This window comes from Pleurodeles waltl, chromosome 8 (assembly GCF_031143425.1).
Source record: "Pleurodeles waltl isolate 20211129_DDA chromosome 8, aPleWal1.hap1.20221129, whole genome shotgun sequence".
NCBI classification, from domain to species: domain Eukaryota; kingdom Metazoa; phylum Chordata; class Amphibia; order Caudata; family Salamandridae; genus Pleurodeles; species Pleurodeles waltl.
This window is the reverse complement of record NC_090447.1, coordinates 1316719563-1316738721: the sequence shown is the minus strand read 5'-3', so window position 1 is coordinate 1316738721 and position 19159 is coordinate 1316719563. Positions and strand designations below refer to the sequence as shown.

The 19159-nt window shown below is 47.0% G+C and overlaps 1 protein-coding gene across 3 annotated transcripts in view; it reads right to left on the bottom strand.

Annotated features, from left to right (window-relative positions):
* The window catches only part of RDX (radixin), a 506777-nt gene that overhangs the window by 340041 nt on the left and 147577 nt on the right, over positions 1-19159 (bottom strand). For all 3 annotated transcript variants that reach the window (XM_069202305.1, XM_069202306.1, XM_069202307.1), the window contains one exon: positions 3939-4085. In XM_069202305.1, coding sequence (XP_069058406.1) covers positions 3939-4085 — 147 coding nt within the window. The remainder of the gene's footprint in view (positions 1-3938; positions 4086-19159) is intronic.

Below are 19159 nucleotides of genomic sequence, written 5' to 3'. Positions count from 1 at the left end.
TATGGTGGACAGGGAACACAGGCAGTGTGCCATGTTGAGTCTGTGTTTTAGGTTTGCACTAGGACACCCATCCTGCAATGGCAGTGGTGGGGGAATCAAGATGCATGGCCCTAGAGGGTGGCACAATCAGAGCTGCTGCCCTGTGGGGTCTACCCTTAGTACCTTATGCCCTGGGTAGCTTTTACTAGGGACCTATAGTGGTAGCGGAAGGTGTATACAATTGTGCCAATGCATCAACAGTTTTAGGGAAAGAGCTCTGGTCCAGGGAACCTAGTTAGCAGGGGCCCTGGACACCACAATTTGTAGGCTACATCATACATCAGGCAAAAAGCAGGGGCTAACCATGTTAAAAAGAGGACTTTTCTCACAATATTTTGAGGTGAAAGCTCCTTTACCGGAACATCCTTTGCCTCTGCTCTGGTTATTGTTGCCTCTACTGGCACCAATGGTTTTTCCTCATGTAGTTTGCGGACAGTAGGACTGCTGTTGCTTCTGGGATAAGACAGCAGGACTTAGGAAGCAGCTTTGGAGTCTGCTATGTAGTGCTGTCTCCGTAAGGAGCCCCTAGGTGATGCGTTTTGAAGGGCACCCATGACTTTTGCAGGATCCCAGCACACATTCAGTTAAGTTAGCATCAGTTATCAGGCACAAAGTGGGGGATGGGGCACTTTCCTACTTTCTCCATCAATGGGCAGGTTGAGCAGATGATGCTTGACCTCTGGTTTAAAGCCTGCAATATCGAGCCAGGAATATCATCTTATGAGGATACTGGCATTAACCCCAGGGATGCAGTGTCAAGAGTGCAGTGGCTAGAGGCACTGGTAATAGTTTTCCCCACTGAGACTATCTTTTCCCCAATCCCCCTTACTGAACTGAGAGATGCTTAACTAACTCCTTTATCTCGTCATAAAGAACCTTGTCATAGCGGGTGGAAGCAGCCCCATCCAATGGGTAGTGGCTTGTAGGAAGTTGGCTCTGTATATACTATTTCAAAGTAAGAAATAGTGTGCACAGAGTCCAAGGGTTCCCCTTAGAGGTAAGATAGTGGCAAAAGTAGATAATTCTAATGCTCTATTTTGTGGTAGTGTGGTCGAGCAGTAGGCTTATCAGAGGGTAGTGTTAAGCATTTGTTGTACACTCACATGCAATAAATGAGGAACACACACTCAAAGACTTACTCCAGGCCAATAGGTCTTTATATTGAAAAATATATTTTCTTAGTTTATTTTAAGAACCACAGGTTCAAGATTTACAAGTAATACTTTAAATGTAAGGTACGTCACTTAGATACTTTAGGAACTTTGAATAAAAACAATATCACATAGTCTTTGGAAAAATGGCAATAAGCTATTTTCAAAGTGGACACTGCAAAAATCAACAGTTCCTGGGGGAGGTAAGTAAAGGTTAGTTTTGAAGGTAAGTAAAACACTTACAAGTCTCAAGTTTGGGGCATAGGCAGCCCACTGTTGGGGTTTCAAGGCAACCCCAAAGTTACCACACCAGCAGCTCAGGGCCGGTCAGGTGCAGAGGACAAAGAGGTGCCCAAAACACATAGGCGCCTATGGGGAAAAGGGGGGCTCCGATTCCAGTCTGCCAGCAGGTAAGTACTTGCGTCCTCGGGGCAGACCAGCGGGGTTTTGTAGAGCACTGGAGGGGGACACAAGAAGGCACAGAAAGTACACCCTCAGCGGCCGGGTGCAGTGTGCAAACAGGCGTCGGGTTTTAGATTGAAAACAATGGAGGGACCCGGGGGTCACTTCAACGATGCAGGCAGGCACAGGGGGGGCTCCTCGGGGTAGCCACCACCTGAGATAGGCAGAGGGTCGCTTCTGCACTGGAGTTCAATTCCTTCAGGTCCTGGGGGCTGCGGGTGCAGTGTTGGTTCTAGGCGCCGGGTCCCTTGTTACAGGCAGTTGCGGTCAGGGGGAGCCTCTGGATTCTCTCTGCAGGCGTCGCTGTGGGGGCTCAGGGGGGTCGTCTCTGGTTACTCACGAGCTCGCAGTCGCCGGGAGTCCTCCCTGAGGTGCTGGTTTTCTGCAGGTTGAGCTGGGGGAGTCGGGTGCAGAGTGTGAAGTCTCACGCTAACGGGGGGCAACGTGTAGTCTTTGAAAGTTGCTTCTTTGTTGCAAAGAAGTTGCAGGTTTTGAACAGGGGCTGATGTTCTCAGGAGTTTCTTGGTCCTGTAGTCCAAGGCAGTCCTCTGAGGCTTCAGAGGTCGCTGGTCCCTGTCGGATGCGTCGCTGGAGCAGGTTTTCGAAGTTGGAGACAGGCCGGTAGGGCTGGGGCCAAGTCAGTCATAGTCTTCCTCCTTCTCTGCAAGCTTGTAGGTCAGCAGTCCTTTCTTCAGGTTGCAGGAACCTGATTTCCTGGGTTCTGGGGAGCCCCTAAATACTGAATTTAGGGGGGGTGTTTAGGTCTGGGAGGGCAGTAGCCAATGGCTACTGTCCTTGAGGGTGGCTACACCCTCTTTGTGCCTCCTCCCTGAGGGGAGGGGGGCACATCCCTATTCCTATTGGGGGAATCCTCCAAAATCAAGATGGAGGATTTCTGAAGGCAGGGGTCACCTCAGCTCAGGACATCTTAGGGGCTGTCCTGACTGGTGGGTGACTCCTCCTTGTTTTTCTCATTATCTCCTCTGGACTTGCCGCCAAAAGTGGGGGCTGTGTCCAGGGGGCGGGCATCTCCACTAGCTGGAGTGCCCTGGGGCACTGTAACACAAAGCTTGAGCCTTTGAGGCACACTGCTAGGTATTACAGTTCCTGGAGGGGGGAGGTGTTAAGCACCTCCACCCAGAGTAGGCTTTTGTTTCTGTCCTCAGAGAGCACAAAGGCTCTCACCACATGGGGTCTGAAACTCGTCTCTCAGCAGCAGGCTGGCACAGAGCAGTCAGTCCTGCACTGAACAATTGGGTAAAATACAGGGGGCATCTCTAATATTCCCTCTGTGTGCATTTTTTAATAAATCCAACACCGGCATCAGCGTGGGTTTATTATTCTGAGAAGTTGGATACCAAACTTCCCAGTATTCAGTGTAGCCATTATGGAGCTGTAGAGTTCGTTTTTGACAAACTCCCAGACCATATACTTAATATGGCCACAACTGTACTTACAATGTCTAAGAATAGACAGACACTGTAGGGGCATTGTGCTCATGCAGCTATGCCCTCACCTGTGGTATAGTGCACCCTGCCTTAGGGCTGTAAGGTCTGCTAGAGGGGTGACTTACTTATGCCACAGGCAGCATTTTGTGTGCATGGCATCCTGAGGGGGGTGCCATGTCGACTTTGCCTTTTTCTCCCCCATCAACACACACAATCTGCAATGGCAGTGTGCATGTGTTAGGTGAGGGGTCCCTTAGGGTGGCACAACATATGCTGCAGCCCTTGGGGACCTTCCCTGGTCGTAGGGCCCTTGGTACCACTGGTACCTTTTACAAGGGACTTATCTGTGTGCCAGGGGTGTGCCAATTGTGGAAACAATGGTACATTTTAGATGAAAGAACACTGGTACTGGGGCCTGGTTAGCAGGGTCCCAGCACACTTCTCAGTCAAGTCAGCATCAGTATCAGGCAAAAAGTGGGGGGTAACTGCAACAGGGAGCCATTTCCTTACATGGCTCTTACTGCCATCCGCTTACCAGCAGTGTCCAACCTTTTGCTCTGCTTATGGCAGTGGGGAGGATGACGGGTAGTGGAGATGGGAAATAATGATTGTCTGCCTTAATGAGCGTGGAAACCTGCTTGTGTGGATGACAAAAGAGCAACGCATGCTACGAACATAAGGCTAAAAACCTATCACTGTGAAACACAAAACTTCAGTCTTCCACATATTCCTGTCACCAACACTCCTTGAAAGCCCAGAGAAGCATCATCATTTACGTGCACAGCAATAATTTAAGTTACTGACATGTAATAATTGTACACAAAATGAGCAGACTTACTTATCCTCATGCTCATAAATATTCAGACCCAATGCATCAACACCAAGCCACAGCTCTGTTCCCTTTTTATTTTTTATTTCGAAATAGTTGACACCGTACATTTCCAGATCTTGTGCAATTTTCAAGTACTCCATCATTGAATCTTCCCTGTTGATGAAAGTAAAAGTACCATTTTAAAGAATTTCATAGAGAGGGAATGAGAAACCGATTTAATGTAGACAATAAAAAGCATTTCACATGAACATACAGAATTGCATTTTGGTCATCAGAAACAATCAGACTCTGAGATTACATTCGTTATCAGAAAAGATGGGTATGTATGCGTCAATGTATATGATTTTGAATATTTCAAATCCAGCCAGTAAGCGACAGTTTACTGCAGAGAAGAGCAATCGCAAGTTGGCTAAAGCTATTTCTTGCAGATTCCCCGCATTCTGAATATCTTCCGAGCACTAGGCCGCATGCAGTAACTTTTTTCCCCACCAATAGTTCTTCAAAGCTGCAAGGTGGCATGGTGAAATTTCTGGTGTCTTGGTGCCATATCCTATCAAAGTATAGGGGGAGGAACTGAGAAGCCTTATTAGTGACAAAACAGCAGAAGGATATTTGGATACATTGGAATCCTATTATGCCTGAAACTAACTCAACAAATGAGGGCACTGAGAAATTTATGGGAAGACCAAGCATCCACCAAAAGGATTGTCACTTACCCTGTAAGCATCTGTTTGTGGCATGTAGTGCTGTAGGTTCACATGCTCTGCATACTGCTGCCATCTAGTGTTTGGTTTGGATTGGTGCAATTTGTGTTTCTGTGAAGAAGTCTTTTGAGTCACAAGATCGAGTGACTCCTCTTATTACGTATGGGCATTGTCTTCACCCTTAGATTTTTTTCCCCAAAGGTTCGTGAGAAAGGAGTAGAAAGATGTGTAGGAAAAAAGAGATGTCCATGCTAAAAGTAAAAAAAAAATATATATATATGCTTATCTACATAAAGTGCAACAGCCACAGGCATCCAGGAAGGAGGGTGGACACATGTGAATCTACAGCAGTAGATACCATGAACAGATGCTTACAGGGTAAATAATCTGTTCAGAGCTGTGTGGCTGTAGATACACATGTTCTGCATAGACTTTAAAGCCGTCCCTCCTTAAAAGTGGTGGTTAGCCTGTGGGAGTTGCAGCAGTTTGAAAAAAGGTACATAGCACTGCCTGACCTACACTGGCATGCTAAAACACCCACAGTAGTGTTTAGTGAAGGTGTGTGGAGTAGGCCATGTAGCTGCTTTACAAATGTCTGCAATGGGTATGTTTCCAAGAAAGGCTAAAGTAGCTCCCTTTTTACGAGAGGAGTGTTCTCTAGGGGGAAAACAGGTAAAGGGCTTTAGGCCTTAACGTAGCAAATTTCAATACATTTGACTATCCGTATGGCTATGCCCAATTTGGATAATGGGTTGCCTTTATGAGGTGGCGAAAAGGCTACAAAGAGTTGCTTACTTTACCTAAAAGGTTTAGTTATGTCTATGTGGCTCACAAGTGCTCTTTTGACATATGAGGTGTGAAGAGTTATTTCTGCAACAGAATCTGGCTGTGGGGGGAAGGGAAAAAAAACAGGAAGCTCAATAGACTGATCAAGGTGAAATTAAGAAACCACATTAGGTAGAAATTTGGATTAGTTAGAAGGAGAACTACTTTGTCTCTATAAATTTGGAAAAAATGTTCTTCTAAGCTTAGTGCCTGGAGCTTACTACCACATCTGAGTGAAGTGATGGCGACTAAGAAAGCCACCTTCCATGAGAGAAACTGAAGGGAACACGAGTGAAGCGTCTCAAATGGAGGACCCATGAGTCTAGTGAGTACAATGCTGAGGTTCCAGGAGGGTCTGGGGGCACCCGAGGAAGAATGACTTGCTTGAGTCATTCCATGAAAGCGTTAACTACTGGAATTCTGAATAGGGGGATATGCAGCTATGGCTGCAGGATGCAAGCAAATGGAAGTGTAAGTGAGATTTGCTTTCTGCAAATGAAGCAGACGGCAAACTATTTCTTGCACCGTTGCTTTGCACCATGGCTTTCATTGGATAAATGTTTTTGAGTAGGCAGTAGCAGACAAAACGTTTCCATTTTGCAGAGCAGATTCTAGTGGTTGGTCTGCATATTTCCTTGAAAATGTCCATACATTCTGCAGGCAAACCAAGGTAGCCAAACTAAGACCTTAGGAACCATATTTCAAGGTTGAGTAACTTGGGGCGTGAATGTCAGATTTGTCCTTGATTCTGGGTGAGCAGGTCCGACCTCGGGAGCTTCTCTTGTGGGACTACTGAAAGATCCAAGAGGGTGGTGAACCAAGGCTGCTGAGCTCAGGTGGGAGTGACGAGGATCATTGTGACAGATGTTTTCTAGAGTTTCCAAACCAGAAAAGGAACGAGAGAGAGGTGGATAAGCATAGGCAAATATCACTGACCAACTCATCCACAGTGCGTTGTCCTTGGATAGTGGGTGTGGGTACCTGAAGGTGAAGTTTGGGCATTCAGCATTTTTTGCTGTTGCTAAAAGGTCTACGTGAAGGGGCCCTTCACTTTCTGGAGTATGACTAGAGGACTTGTGGGTGGAGTTCCCCCTTGTAGACTTGTTGCTGCATCCTGCTGATTAGGTCTGCAAAGTCTATTTCCGTTACCGGGAGATATTCCCCCAAAAGGTGAATATAGTGGTGAAGAGAGAGCTCACTTCCATAAGGTCTGACTCTGAGATAGGAGTGATAATTGTTAAGACCATGTCCACCCCTGTTTTTTAAGTTATACATGTCTGTCATGTTGTGCGTCCGGGCTAGGAAAACCTTGTGAGACCGGTGAGGAAGGAAAGCTTTAGGTGTAAGGAATACCACCTGAAGCTCCAGATAGTTGATGTGAAGGCACTGGTGTTTGGCATTCAAGGATCTTGAACCGTCAACTCTTGAAGGTGAGCACCCCAACCAGTCTGTGATGCATCTGTGGTTAGTGTGAAGTGAGGAAAAGACCATCCCTACAAGAGGTTGCTGGTGTTCCACCACTGCACAGAACAAGTTTGGCGGTCTACCAACACTAGATCTTCCAGCTGACCCTTTGACTGAGACCACTTGCGAGATGGGCACTGCTATAGGGGACGCGTGTGCAATCTCACATAGGGGACCTTGGCAATGCAAGAAGCCATCATCCCCAAGAGATGCATGATGTTTCTTAGTGTTTAAAATTGGTTTTCCTGCAATTGAGGCAGAAGCGTTATAAAATTCTGAATGCGAGCAGGATCGGTGTATGCTACTAGTCCTGGCCCCTTGATATACCTTAGTAAAAAAAAAATTGTTGTCCAGAGATTATCATTTTTGATTTGTGTTTTTGTATCATTAGAGAAGTAATTGAGCTTGGGTAGACATTGCTAATCTGGACCAGTTTTCTCAGGATGACATTTTTAAAAATGGCAGATGTGTTGTGGTGATGTAATATTTCAGGAACCATGAGACCTATAGTCTTCATTTTGGTGTCAAAACATAGGTTTTGCGGGTCACGTAGTCTTAGAGACAAAAATAACTCCTCAAAGCAGCCCTTCCACCATTTTCCAAAATGGCGGCTCTATAATGAAGTGTTTTAGCCATATCAGTAATTTATTTTAAGATTGCTTTTGTTTCAGGTTTTCCGTTGATTTAAATTCATAAACGTGAGCGAAGCAGGTAGCAGCAGAGGATCTTTACCTCCTGACAGTGTTGCTAACTACAAAATCCGAGGACTCCTTCAACAAAGAAAATTGTGTCATATGCCAAACTACTCCAAAAGAAAAGCGAACATTAACTGCGGTTGGACAGAAGAGAATACGCTACACTACACACCACTAACTTCTTGGCTTATCATGGCCTTGTCTCTAGAGTCTTGTTGAATTCTCTCTCTACACAGAGGACAGCGAAATATAGAATACTCTACTCAGCACGAACTTTAATCCACATATGCATGCATTTCCATTGAACTTGCCTTGAAAAAGTCCAAATATCGAAACATGTGTCGGCTGTTGCTACTGGAATCATCATAGCGTGGGATGATTAAATCATAATCAAAAGGATGTATCCAGAACTCTTATTGACTTGCTTTACACACCACAAACTCTGCAGACTACTTTGGTGTGCCTTGGCTTTTTCAAAATATTCTCCTAAACCTTGTTGTTGAAAGGGAACAGGTTCTATGGCCCCTTTGAAAAGAAAGACTGGAATCTCCTACTTGATAATTGATAGGAATTCCAGCAAGGGGGGGGAATGTTGGGGTAATGAGCTCCGGACACCAACTATGTTGATAATGGCACGGACCCATTGGTTCATGCTGTTGCCCCAGACAAAATTAAAGTGTTGGAGTCTTCCCCTAACAGGTGTTGGGTGTTAACAGCAAAGGTGTATGTAGTCGCTGTTTGGCAGTGGAGGTGGATCTGCATGTGGCAGCACTCCTCCCTCTTGCTTTGTGATTTGTCCTCTGTAGAAGCTTCTGAAATAGCCTCTACCATAAAAGGACTGAGGCTGCTTGTGTTGTCATGCAGAAGCCATTGTAGTGGAGGATTTGTACATTCCCCTATACCGTGGGCATTGTAAGGAACCTCTTGTGGGAGTTTGTAAGGCACCCATGGCCCTAGCCGTGTCAGTGTCTTTGATTTTGTCAATTGTTGTGTCCACGTGTGGCCCAAACAGGTGCTCCTTATCAAAGACTGCCTGTTGGACCTCTGGCTTGAAGCTGGAGCACCTAAGCCAAGCATGCCTTCTCAAAAGGATACTAGTGTCGATTCCCCTGGCTGCTGCGTCTGTTGCATCGAGGGCGCAACAAATGGAGTTATTAGTAATAATTTGTCCCTTAGGAACAGTTTGCTGTCCCCGTTTTCTGATTTCCTTCCAGGAGGTATTGCAGCAATTCCTCCATCTCGTCCCAATGTGCCCTGTTCTATTGGGCTAAAGAGGCCTGAGAATTGGCAATGCACCAGTGGTTTGCAGCTTGTGCTGCTATTCTTTCCTGCAACATCAGTACGTTTGCTCTCCTTTTCTGGGGCTGAAGAGCCCCAGTTGCCTGGCTGTTAGCCTGCTTACAGGTGGTGGTAGCAAACACAGTGTCCGGTGATACCAATGCTCTAACATAAATGGGGTCCGAAGGGGCAGCTTTATACCCTTTATCCACCCTAGGGGTTATTACCAAGGAGCAGACAGTTTCTTTAAAAATATCTCCTGCATGTATAAGCATGCCAGGAAGCATGGGAAGAAACTGTGTGACCCTATGGGTTGAGGAGAGTGTCAAACGAAAAGCCCTGTTCTATGAGTTCTTTGTGAAGCTGTACATTGTGGAATGTTGCTGCCCTGGTACTACTTGTTGATATGAGGCAGTATCTTCTGAAGGGGAGGGACAAGCAGGAGTGATGGGACCTTTATCCTAATGACTCAGATCTGGATCATAACCAACCCATGGATCTGCAACATCAGGTGGGCCCCCAAACCCTCCAGTGTAAAACTGTGGTGACCCCTGAGGTTTGTTGTCCAGTATACCCTGTATATGGGATTGTGGTAGAGAGGGGAAGGGGGTGGAGGTGATAATGGTGGTGGGAGAGATGAAGGAGGTGGAGAAGAAGTAGGCGGTGAAAGAGGTGGTGAAAAAGGATGGCTGGGAGGGCTGGTGGCCTTATCCTTTGTCTTCTTCCTTGGAAGGATAGGAATATTTAAGGCCTCCTCAAATGTTAGTTTCCTCTTTGGAAAAGTAGGAGAGGAAAGGGGTGGTGATGACGGAGCCACTTCCTTTCTTGATATGAATCTTGAACAATCTAGCATCCATCTATTTCAGGACTGGCCTAATTGGAGAAGGGCTAGTGGAAGACTGGTCGGAGTCCTTCAGTTCCGAGGATGTCGGGCTGAAGGGTTGTGCTTCTGGATCTTGGTCAGTGTCAAGGTCGAAGCAATCTGCTGCTGGATTGGTCCTAAGGTTCAGATCAACACCTAAACAATTTCCTGATCCGAGGTGGTTGAGGTCGAAGCCGAGGCTGGGGCTTTAGCCTTTGCAGCAATTTTCTGCACAGTGTCCGAAAGAGGGGTGGACAAAACAGTCTTTCACAGCAGACCATGGCCAGGAGGCAGTGGGGTACTGGCAACCTCTAAGATGGGCAGAAGGGCCTTCTTGAAGGATTTCTGTGGGAGAGCAAAGGCCACAGTACTCACACGCAGGGCAGAAGAAAGTTGGCTCTCGATGTCAGACTCCACACCAAAGTTGTAGTCCTTGATGAAAACTGCTTTCTGTTCCTGGGGTTGCTGGTTCCTCCTGGGCTAGTTCCCCGAAGAGATCCAGGGTGCTGTCCAACACCTTTTGAGCCATCTCAAGTCACCAAGCACTCCGGTCCCGAAGGAACTTCTTGGATCTAAACGACTTGCAGGTGGAGGAGTTGGCCTCAAAGTGGTCTGGAGAAAGGCAAAAATTGCATATGAGGTGTTGGTCAGCGTGCGGAAACTTAGCGTGGCACCTAGGACAGAAACAAAATTGTATATGTTGAATCAGGGAACCATTTCCATCAATGTCAGTGCCTCGCAGAAGGTAGGCCTGAGACAGGCAACAATGCCCCAAACGGTGGTCATTCGAAAACTGAACCAACGAAAACATAGGGAGCGCAGGATTAGAAATAAGCAATTGAATATAATACCGTCAGAACAGAAAAAGAGGGAAACCAAACTGAGCCAAAGACTAGAAGCAAAGGCACACACGTCCGAACCGGACAGGGTAAAAAAAAAAAAAAAACAAAGGAGTTGATGCCTATGTACAATATCACCGAAAGGAAGAGTCATTAGATCTTGTAACTCGAAAGATTTCTTTGAAGAAAAAAAACTAGCCCCACTCCAGAACCAACACTAGATAGCAGGAGTATGCAGAGCATGTGTATCTACAGCCACACATGCCTTCGAGCATAAGGTTACCAAATATAATTAACTTTTTCTGATTAGATACTGCCTTCTGTGGATTGCTCACCTTATGAAAGTGTTGAAAATAAAAAGTCTACAGTAGATCAGATTGAGTAGTAATGGTTATGCAATACAGTTTGGTCAAAGTAACCATCACTGCATGCCTGAGCTTCGAGACCGTAATGTTTTTGTAACAAAGGCCAACTGGCTGCCTGGTAAAAAGCCACATGGATACCAGAGGAATGGACAGTAAAATCTTTCATGGTGTTAGTAAAGTGTACACAAACACTAGCAAGAGGATCCTTCCTGGCCAAGGAATAACAGATCTTCACAATGCCACAATCAGCTTATTATCTACTCTGTCTTGTCTTGCAATTGATGTTAGATGCAGCATGCAATGGGTCCAGTGTATATAATCTCTCCTCTTGCTGGTCGGGACAGCAAGAGGGGAAAAAAGGATGGAAAACTGATGGACTGGCTCAAGTGAAAGACATACACAACTTTTAATGAGAAGAAATGGCAGGTGCAAAGCACCATTTTGTATGAATAGACAACAGTGAAAGATGGCTGGATCTAAGGACCTGTAATTTGCCAAACTACAAGGCAAGGTATTACTACTAAGAATATTGTTTGATGTAAGCAAAACTGAGTAACAGAGCACACGTTTGAATAGTTCAGCCATAAGGAAGACAAAGATCAAATTTATATCCTGCTGCTGAACAAAAAAGGTATGGAGGAAAAAATATGACAGGCCTTTTAGAAAGTACATCTCAACGGGACCTGAACAAAGGACTGAAAAGGAAGGCGCATAAAGGTGGACAAAGCAGCCAAATGTCTCTTCACAATGGCAACTGCCAGGCTCTAAGAGGCAAGGGAAAGAGCAAAGCAGAGAACATCACAGAGGTTCAAGACTGTAAACAGTTCAAACCTTCAAAAATCGTACAGATCAGCTTTTACCAAGCAGCCCATGTAGATTAATTTAGCAACATGTTTTATGGAAGGCAAACACAAAATCTTAAGTTGATATTGCACAATCACAAAGCGTACAGTGGAAGAGCCACAGGAATGGCAAAATCCCACTGCAAAAGCAAGTCCAATCCTTTGTGGGAGAGGAACACTGGGCAGAATGCCAAATTCAAACAGATCAGTGTACCAAATCCTCCCTGCCCATTGTAAGGAGATTCATGCTCAGCGGGACCTGAAAATATTGTAACTGGTGAAACTGCATGAAGCTGACCCGCTGACAAGATGAACCCGAAGGCATCCGCAAGAGAACCAGAGGATATTTCTTGACAGGGCTGTGGAGAAGAGATCAACGTATGAACATCCGAATATGAAAAAGATAATGTCCTTTACTTCAGGATAAAGTGCCCACTCATGGTCTTCTACTTAGTGGAGACTCAATACCTCCACCTTCACTCTGAAAGTGCCCTCCAGGTGTGCCACTACTAGAAACACACTGCGCTATAGCACCCATCGCCACAGGCATAAGATCTCACAATACAGGGTTGAAGCTCCTATACTGCCCTACCTGTTCATGTTGTCCTTGTAAGAAAAGGTATTTGTGTTGCTGGACAGTACTTAAATGCTCCTCTGCAATTCCTTCAGAGCAGGCTGCTTGCAACTCCAGTACACTGTGTAAAGTTGTCTCCTTGTGCTATCATCTTGCCCAAATGGGGGTCCCTTCCCAATGAGAAGGCTTCCACAACTACGGTGGCCTGCAACTGGAGGACTAAAGGGATTCTTTGGAGTGAGACTGGAGAGGATACAGCAAAGGAAAACAGAGTCAAAATCTGCACCTGAAACCAGAGGCCCCTCTGATGTTGGAACCACTGCTGTCACAAGCATGTGTGAAGTGCCTTCATACCTTGTGTATCCTGTTGGTGCTACACTCTCGATAGTGTATCAGGTTTTGCGAGTGGGAGACTTGCAGAAACGGCATCTGAGATTCAGAAACACCAGAGTTCTATTACAAATATCTGCACTCTTCTAAGAAGGACGAAAATGATTAGATCAGGTCATGCCCACTACCAAACCTATGAAGGTAAACCTGCAAGTGGGGACAACGTGGGCTTGGGTGTGGTTATAAAAAGTCCAAATCATGCAGAAGGGTCATGGTGTGGGAATTTTGTCTTCTCCAGCCAGACGTTTATTTAAAAGGCCAGGCTTAAATGTATTTTTATAACTGAAGCCCCTACCATGAAACAACTTGGAAGAAAACTTGCACAGCAGTCGTTAGACCAAATTGTAGTACTAAAAATAGGTAGTGGTGGGACTATGGTGAATTGGAGTTAACATGAGCAAGGAGGATAAGTAATGAAAGTAAATTTTCTGGAGATACAGGGACACCAACCAATCCTCCATATTGAGGGTCAGTATTCTGAACTTCTCTTGCTGAATGAAAAGGTCAAAGAGGTGCGAGTCCACAATGGGCCTAAGACATCATCTTTCTTGAAGACCAGGAAGTAAACTTACTAAAACCTCTAGAATGAAAAGGTATAAGAGGTGTGAGTCCACAATGAGCCTAAGACATCATCTTTCTTGGGGAGCAGGAAGTAAACAGACTAAAACCCAATTTTCTTCTCAAGGGCACCCTTTCTATGGACGCTTTATACATAAGGGTGAGAACTTCCACCTCCAAGAATGAGGTGTGTCTTGTGAGCACATCCTTACAGAAGGAGGATGATCCTCTGGGAGACCAGAAAGGGGATGAAATAAACCTTTATGATAAGCTGAAAACCCAGCTAGTTTAAATTTAGGGTGCTTACAACCTTAAGAGAACTCCAGTCACAAACAAATTAATTCAGTTTGCAACTAGGTGTAAGGCGTGGAAAAAAATGCACCCCGCAACTGAAAGCACAACAGAGTAGGGAATATGGTAGCACACCACACTCAACTGCAGGTAATCAAAAAGAGAATTTGAAAGAGTTTACTGTTTCTATTCATTGTACATCAACTGTTTGATTAAGGGTCATCGAAAGAAAATGTTACTTACTCTGAAAGCATCTGTTCATGGCACATAGTGCTTTAGGTTCACATGCTGTGCATACTCATGCCATCTATTATCTAGCTTGGATAGGTGCAAGTTGGTTTTCTTTGAAGAATTATTTTCAAGGTATGAGGTACAGTGACTCTCCCTATTGCTGGTAATGCGCCTGGGCATCAGCTGTGTTGTTAAAATGTTTTTTCTACACAATCGGTGAGAATGTAGAGGGAGCACAGAGATACAAAAAAGATGACCATGCATAACAAAGGTTAAGGATGAAAGGTGAAAGTGTTTGGAACATCTAAAGGTGCCTGGGGAGGAAGGGTGGATGACTGTGAATCTACAGCACTACATGCCACAAACAGATGCTTACAAGGTAACATTTCCACTTTTGGCATGTGTAGCTTTAGACACACATGCTGTGCATGGACTGTACAGCAGTCCACCCAAAAGTGGTGACTATCCGGAAGATGTTCTAGAAGACTGGAATAGTGTGGGGAGGACAGCCTCACAAACGTTAGCCTGTTTAGCTAAAACATCCATGTAGGAAGTGGCCTGGTGTGTGGTGAGCACCTATGGTGTTATCTTATACCAGGTATCCCCTATTAGGGAGGTGTAGGCAGTGTCTAGGAAGCTAGGGCTCTCTAGAGGTAGCTGTGGATGAGCAGCCAAGACCTAGCTATAAGACGTGCAAAGCTTATGCAATACCACTGCAGTCACGCAGTACTTACACACAGGAAAGAACCACACAGTGTGTAGGAAGCTGGCTCTCTATATACTATATCAAAATGAGATATAGTGTGCATAGAGCCAAGGGATTCCCCAGAGGCTTAACAGAGACTAAAGTGGATAATACTAATGCTCTCTTTTGTAGTAGTATGGTCAATCAGTTAGGTTTATCAGAGGGTAGTGCAAAGCATTTGTTGTACACACAGGCAGTAAATGAAGCACACACTCAGGTCAGCACCAAACACACACTCAGTGGCGCAGTGGTGGCCGGGTGCAGGGTACAAACACAGCGTTGGGGTCCCAGTGCTTTCCCATGAGGGGACTCAGAGGGTCACAAAGATACTGCAGGCTGGGTCCAGGGAGTCAGTTCCACTGAACCACAGGCTGGACAAGGAGGAGGGGTGCCTGCTGAACGTTGATGCATCAGAGGCCAGATTCCCCAAGGCCAGGGGGGCTGCAGTTGCAGGGGTACCTTTTGGCATCAGGAATCTTCGTCCGGTTCTGTTGTGGTCAGGGAGGTGCTGTAGATTCAGGCTGCAGGCGTGGTTGTGTTCGACAGGAGGAGTCAACCCAGGGTGGGCACTTGCTCAGAATCCCCTAGGGACCACCTCTAGTCGGTTGGGCCACCTGGACATGGGCTGTGGGTGTCGGGTGCAGAACTCACGGATCCGGGGTGGTTCTGGAGTCCTTTGTTGGTGTTTTCTTCTGGATAGGGCCACTGTTCACGGGAGTTCTTGGTCCTCTGGGGTGCAGGCAGTCCTCTTGAGGCTTTTAGGAGGCTGCTGGTCCTACAGGATGTGTCACCTTCTTTTAGCAGGGCTTTAGAAGCTGGAGACAGGCCTGTAGGGCTAGTGCCAAGTCACTTTGCGTCTTCAGTCTTCTCTGCTGGGGGTTAGCTTAGCAGTCCTTTCTTCTTGTGAGATGGCCAGAAATCTGACAAGCTAGGTTCAAGGGAGCCCTTAAATCCTGGATTTAGGGGTGTTACAGGGGTCATAGAGCAGTAGCCAATGGCTACTGTCCCTGATAGTGGCCTTCCTGTGTCCACTCCCTTTGAGGAGGGGGACACAGATCTAACCCTATTGGCCCCTGTCCCCCAAACCAAGATGGAGGATTTTGAAAGGAGGGGGTCACCTCAGTTCTAGTCACCTTAGGGATGGTCCCAGCTGAGGTGGTCACTCCTCCTTGTTTTCCTCAATTTTTCCTGCCGGACTTGCCCCCAAAAGTGGGGCTTTGTCCAGGCGGCATCTCCACTAGCTGGAGTGCCCTGGGACACTATAACAAGAGGCCTTAGCCTTTGAGGCTCACCACCAGGTTCCTGTAGGGGGGAGGTGTGAAACACCTCTCCCCCCAGGGCAGGCTTTGTTTCTGGCTACATAGATGTAAAGAAATGGCTCCCTGTTGCAGTTACCCCCCACTTTTTGCCTGATACTGATGCTGACTTGACTGAGAAGTGTGCTGGGACCCTGCTAACCAGGCCCCAGCACCAGTGTTCTTTCACCTAAAATGTACCATTGTTTCCACAATTGGCACACCCTGGCATCCAGATAAGTCCCTTGTAACTGGTACCTCTGGTACCAAGGGCCCTGATGCCAGGGGAGGTCTCTAAGGGCTGCAGCATGTATTATGCCACCCTAGAGACCCCTCACTCAGCACAGACACACTGCTTACAAGCCTGTGTGTGCTAGTGAGAACAAAATGAGTAAGTCGACATGGCACTCCCCTCAGGGTGCCATGCCAGCCTCTCACTGCCTATGCAGTATAGGTAAGACACCCCTATAGTAGGCCTTACAGCCCCAAGGCAGGGTGCACTATACCATAGGTGAGGGTACCAGTGCATGAGCACTGTACCCCTACAGTGTCTAAGCAAAACCTTAGACATTGTAAGTGCAGGGTAGCCATAAGAGTATATGGTCTGGGAGTCTGTTTTACACGAACTCCACAGCACCATAATGGCTACACTGAAAACTGGGAAGTTTGATATCAAACTTCTCAGCACAATAAATGCACACTGATGCCAGTGTGCCTTTTATTGTAAAATACACCACAGAGGGCACCTTAGAGGTGCCCCCTGAAACTTAACCGACTATCTGTGTAGGCTGACTGGTTCCAGCAGCCTGCCACACTAGAGACATGTTGCTGGCCCCATGGGGAGAGTGCCTTTGTCACTCTGAGGCCAGTAACAAAGCCTGCACTGGGTGGAGATGCTAACACCTCCCCCAGGCAGGAGCTGTAACACCTGGCGGTGAGCCTCAAAGGCTCACCCCTTTGTGCCAGCACAGCAGGGCACTCCAGCTTAGTGGAGTTGCCCGCCCCCTCCGGCCACGGCCCCCACTTTTGGCGGCAAGGCTGGAGGGAACAAAGAAAGCAACAAGGAGGAGTCACTGGCCAGTCAGGACAGCCCCTAAGGTGTCCTGAGCTGAGGTGACTAACTTTTAGAAATCCTCCATCTTGCAGATGGAGGATTCCCCCAATAGGGTTAGGATTGTGACCCCCTCCCCTTGGGAGGAGGCACAAAGAGGGTGTACCCACCCTCAGGGCTAGTAGCCATTGGCTACTAACCCCCCAGACCTAAACACGCTCTTAAATTTAGTATTTAAGGGCTACCCTGAACCCTAGAAAATTAGATTCCTGCGACAACAACAAGAAGGACTGCCTAGCTGAAAACCCCTGCAGAGGAAGACCAGAAGACAACAACTGCCTTGGCTCCAGAAACTCACCGGCCTGTCTCCTGCCTTCCAAAGAACTCTGCTCCAGCGACGCCTTCCAAAGGGACCAGCGACCTCTGAATCCTCTGAGGACTGCCCTGCTTCGACGACGACAAGAAACTCCCGAGGACAGCGGACCTGCTCCAAAAAGACTGCAACTTTATCCAAAGGAGCAGCTTTAAAGACCCCTGCAATCTCCCCGCAAGAAGCGTGAGACTTGCAACACTGCACCCGGCGACCCCGACTCGGCTGGTGGAGAACCAACACCTCAGGGAGGACCCCCGGACTACTCTACGACTGTGAGTACCAAAACCTGTCCCCCCTGAGCCCCCACAGCGCCGCCTGCAGAGGGAATCCCGAGGCTTCCCCTGACCGCGACTCTCTGAAACCTAAGTCCCGACGCCTGGAAAAGACCCTGCACCCGCAGCCCCCAGGACCTGAAGGACCGGACTTTCACTGCAGAAGTGACCCCCAGGAGTCCCTCTCCCTTGTCCAAGTGGAGGTTTCCCCGAGGAAGCCCCCCCTTGCCTGCCTGCAGCGCTGAAGAGATCCCTTGATCTCTCATTGACTTACATTGCGAACCCGACGCTTGTTCTAACACTGCACCCGGCCGCCCCCGCGCCGCTGAGGGTGAAATTTCTGTGTGGGCTTGTGTCCCCCCCGGTGCCCTACAAAACCCCCCTGGTCTGCCCTCCGAAGACGCGGGTACTTACCTGCAAGCAGACCGGAACCGGGGCACCCCCTTCTCTCCATTGAAGCCTATGCGTTTTGGGCACCACTTTGAACTCTGCACCTGACCGGCCCTGAGCTGCTGGTGTGGTGACTTTGGGGTTGTTCTGAACCCCCAACGGTGGGCTACCTTGGGCCAAGAACTGAACCCTGTAAGTGTCTTACTTACCTGGTAAAACTAACAAAAACTTACCTCCCCCAGGAACTGTGAAAATTGCACTGTGTCCACTTTTTAAATAGCTATTTGTGAATAACTTGAAAAGTATACATGCAATTGAAATGATTCAAAGTTCCTAAGGTACTTACCTGCAATACCTTTCAAACAAGATATTACATGTTAAATTTGAACCTGTGGTTCTTAAAATAAACTAAGAAAAGATATTTTTCTATAACAAAACCTATTGGCTGGATTTGTCTCTGAGTGTGTGTACCTCATTTATTGTCTATGTGTATGTACAACAAATGCTTAACACTACTCCTTGGATAAGCCTACTGCTCGACCACACTACCACAAAATAGAGCATTAGTATTATCTCTTTTTACCACTATTTTACCTCTAAGGGGAACCCTTGGACTCTGTGCATGCTATTCCTTACTTTGAAATAGCACATACAGAGCCAACTTCCTACAATAGAGCACAAAGGAACTCACCCTATGTCGTAATGTCGTTCTGAAGGGAGGTCAAAAGATGTCGTTCTGAAGGGAGGTCAAAAGATGTCAGCTGCGGCCACTCACTATCCATGCTAAAGGCAGAGTATGCGCAGGTTCAGGTGTAGAACCCTGCTCTGTAGCTGCAACAGACTTACACCTGGAGAGGTTGTCTGATTGAAGGACCACTGCTCATGACTTTGGGATTCCATACTCTCTGTGCCCAATCTAGAGTAACAAGGATGCCTGATCTTCTTGAGAACTCCTGACAGAAGTGGTCTCGATGGGAAGGTGTACAGGAGGCTAAAGTTCCACTGCGAACAAAAGCTGCCTTGGAAACTCCCTGACACTGCGTATTCTCTGTGGTGGCTAATATTACCAAAGTTCCCCCCAGTTGTGGAAGAGACCCTGCACCACCTCCGGTTGGCGACTACACCGGTCACCCGTGAGGCATTGACAGCTGGGTTTGTCTTTCTTGCATTCAGAAAGCCCACC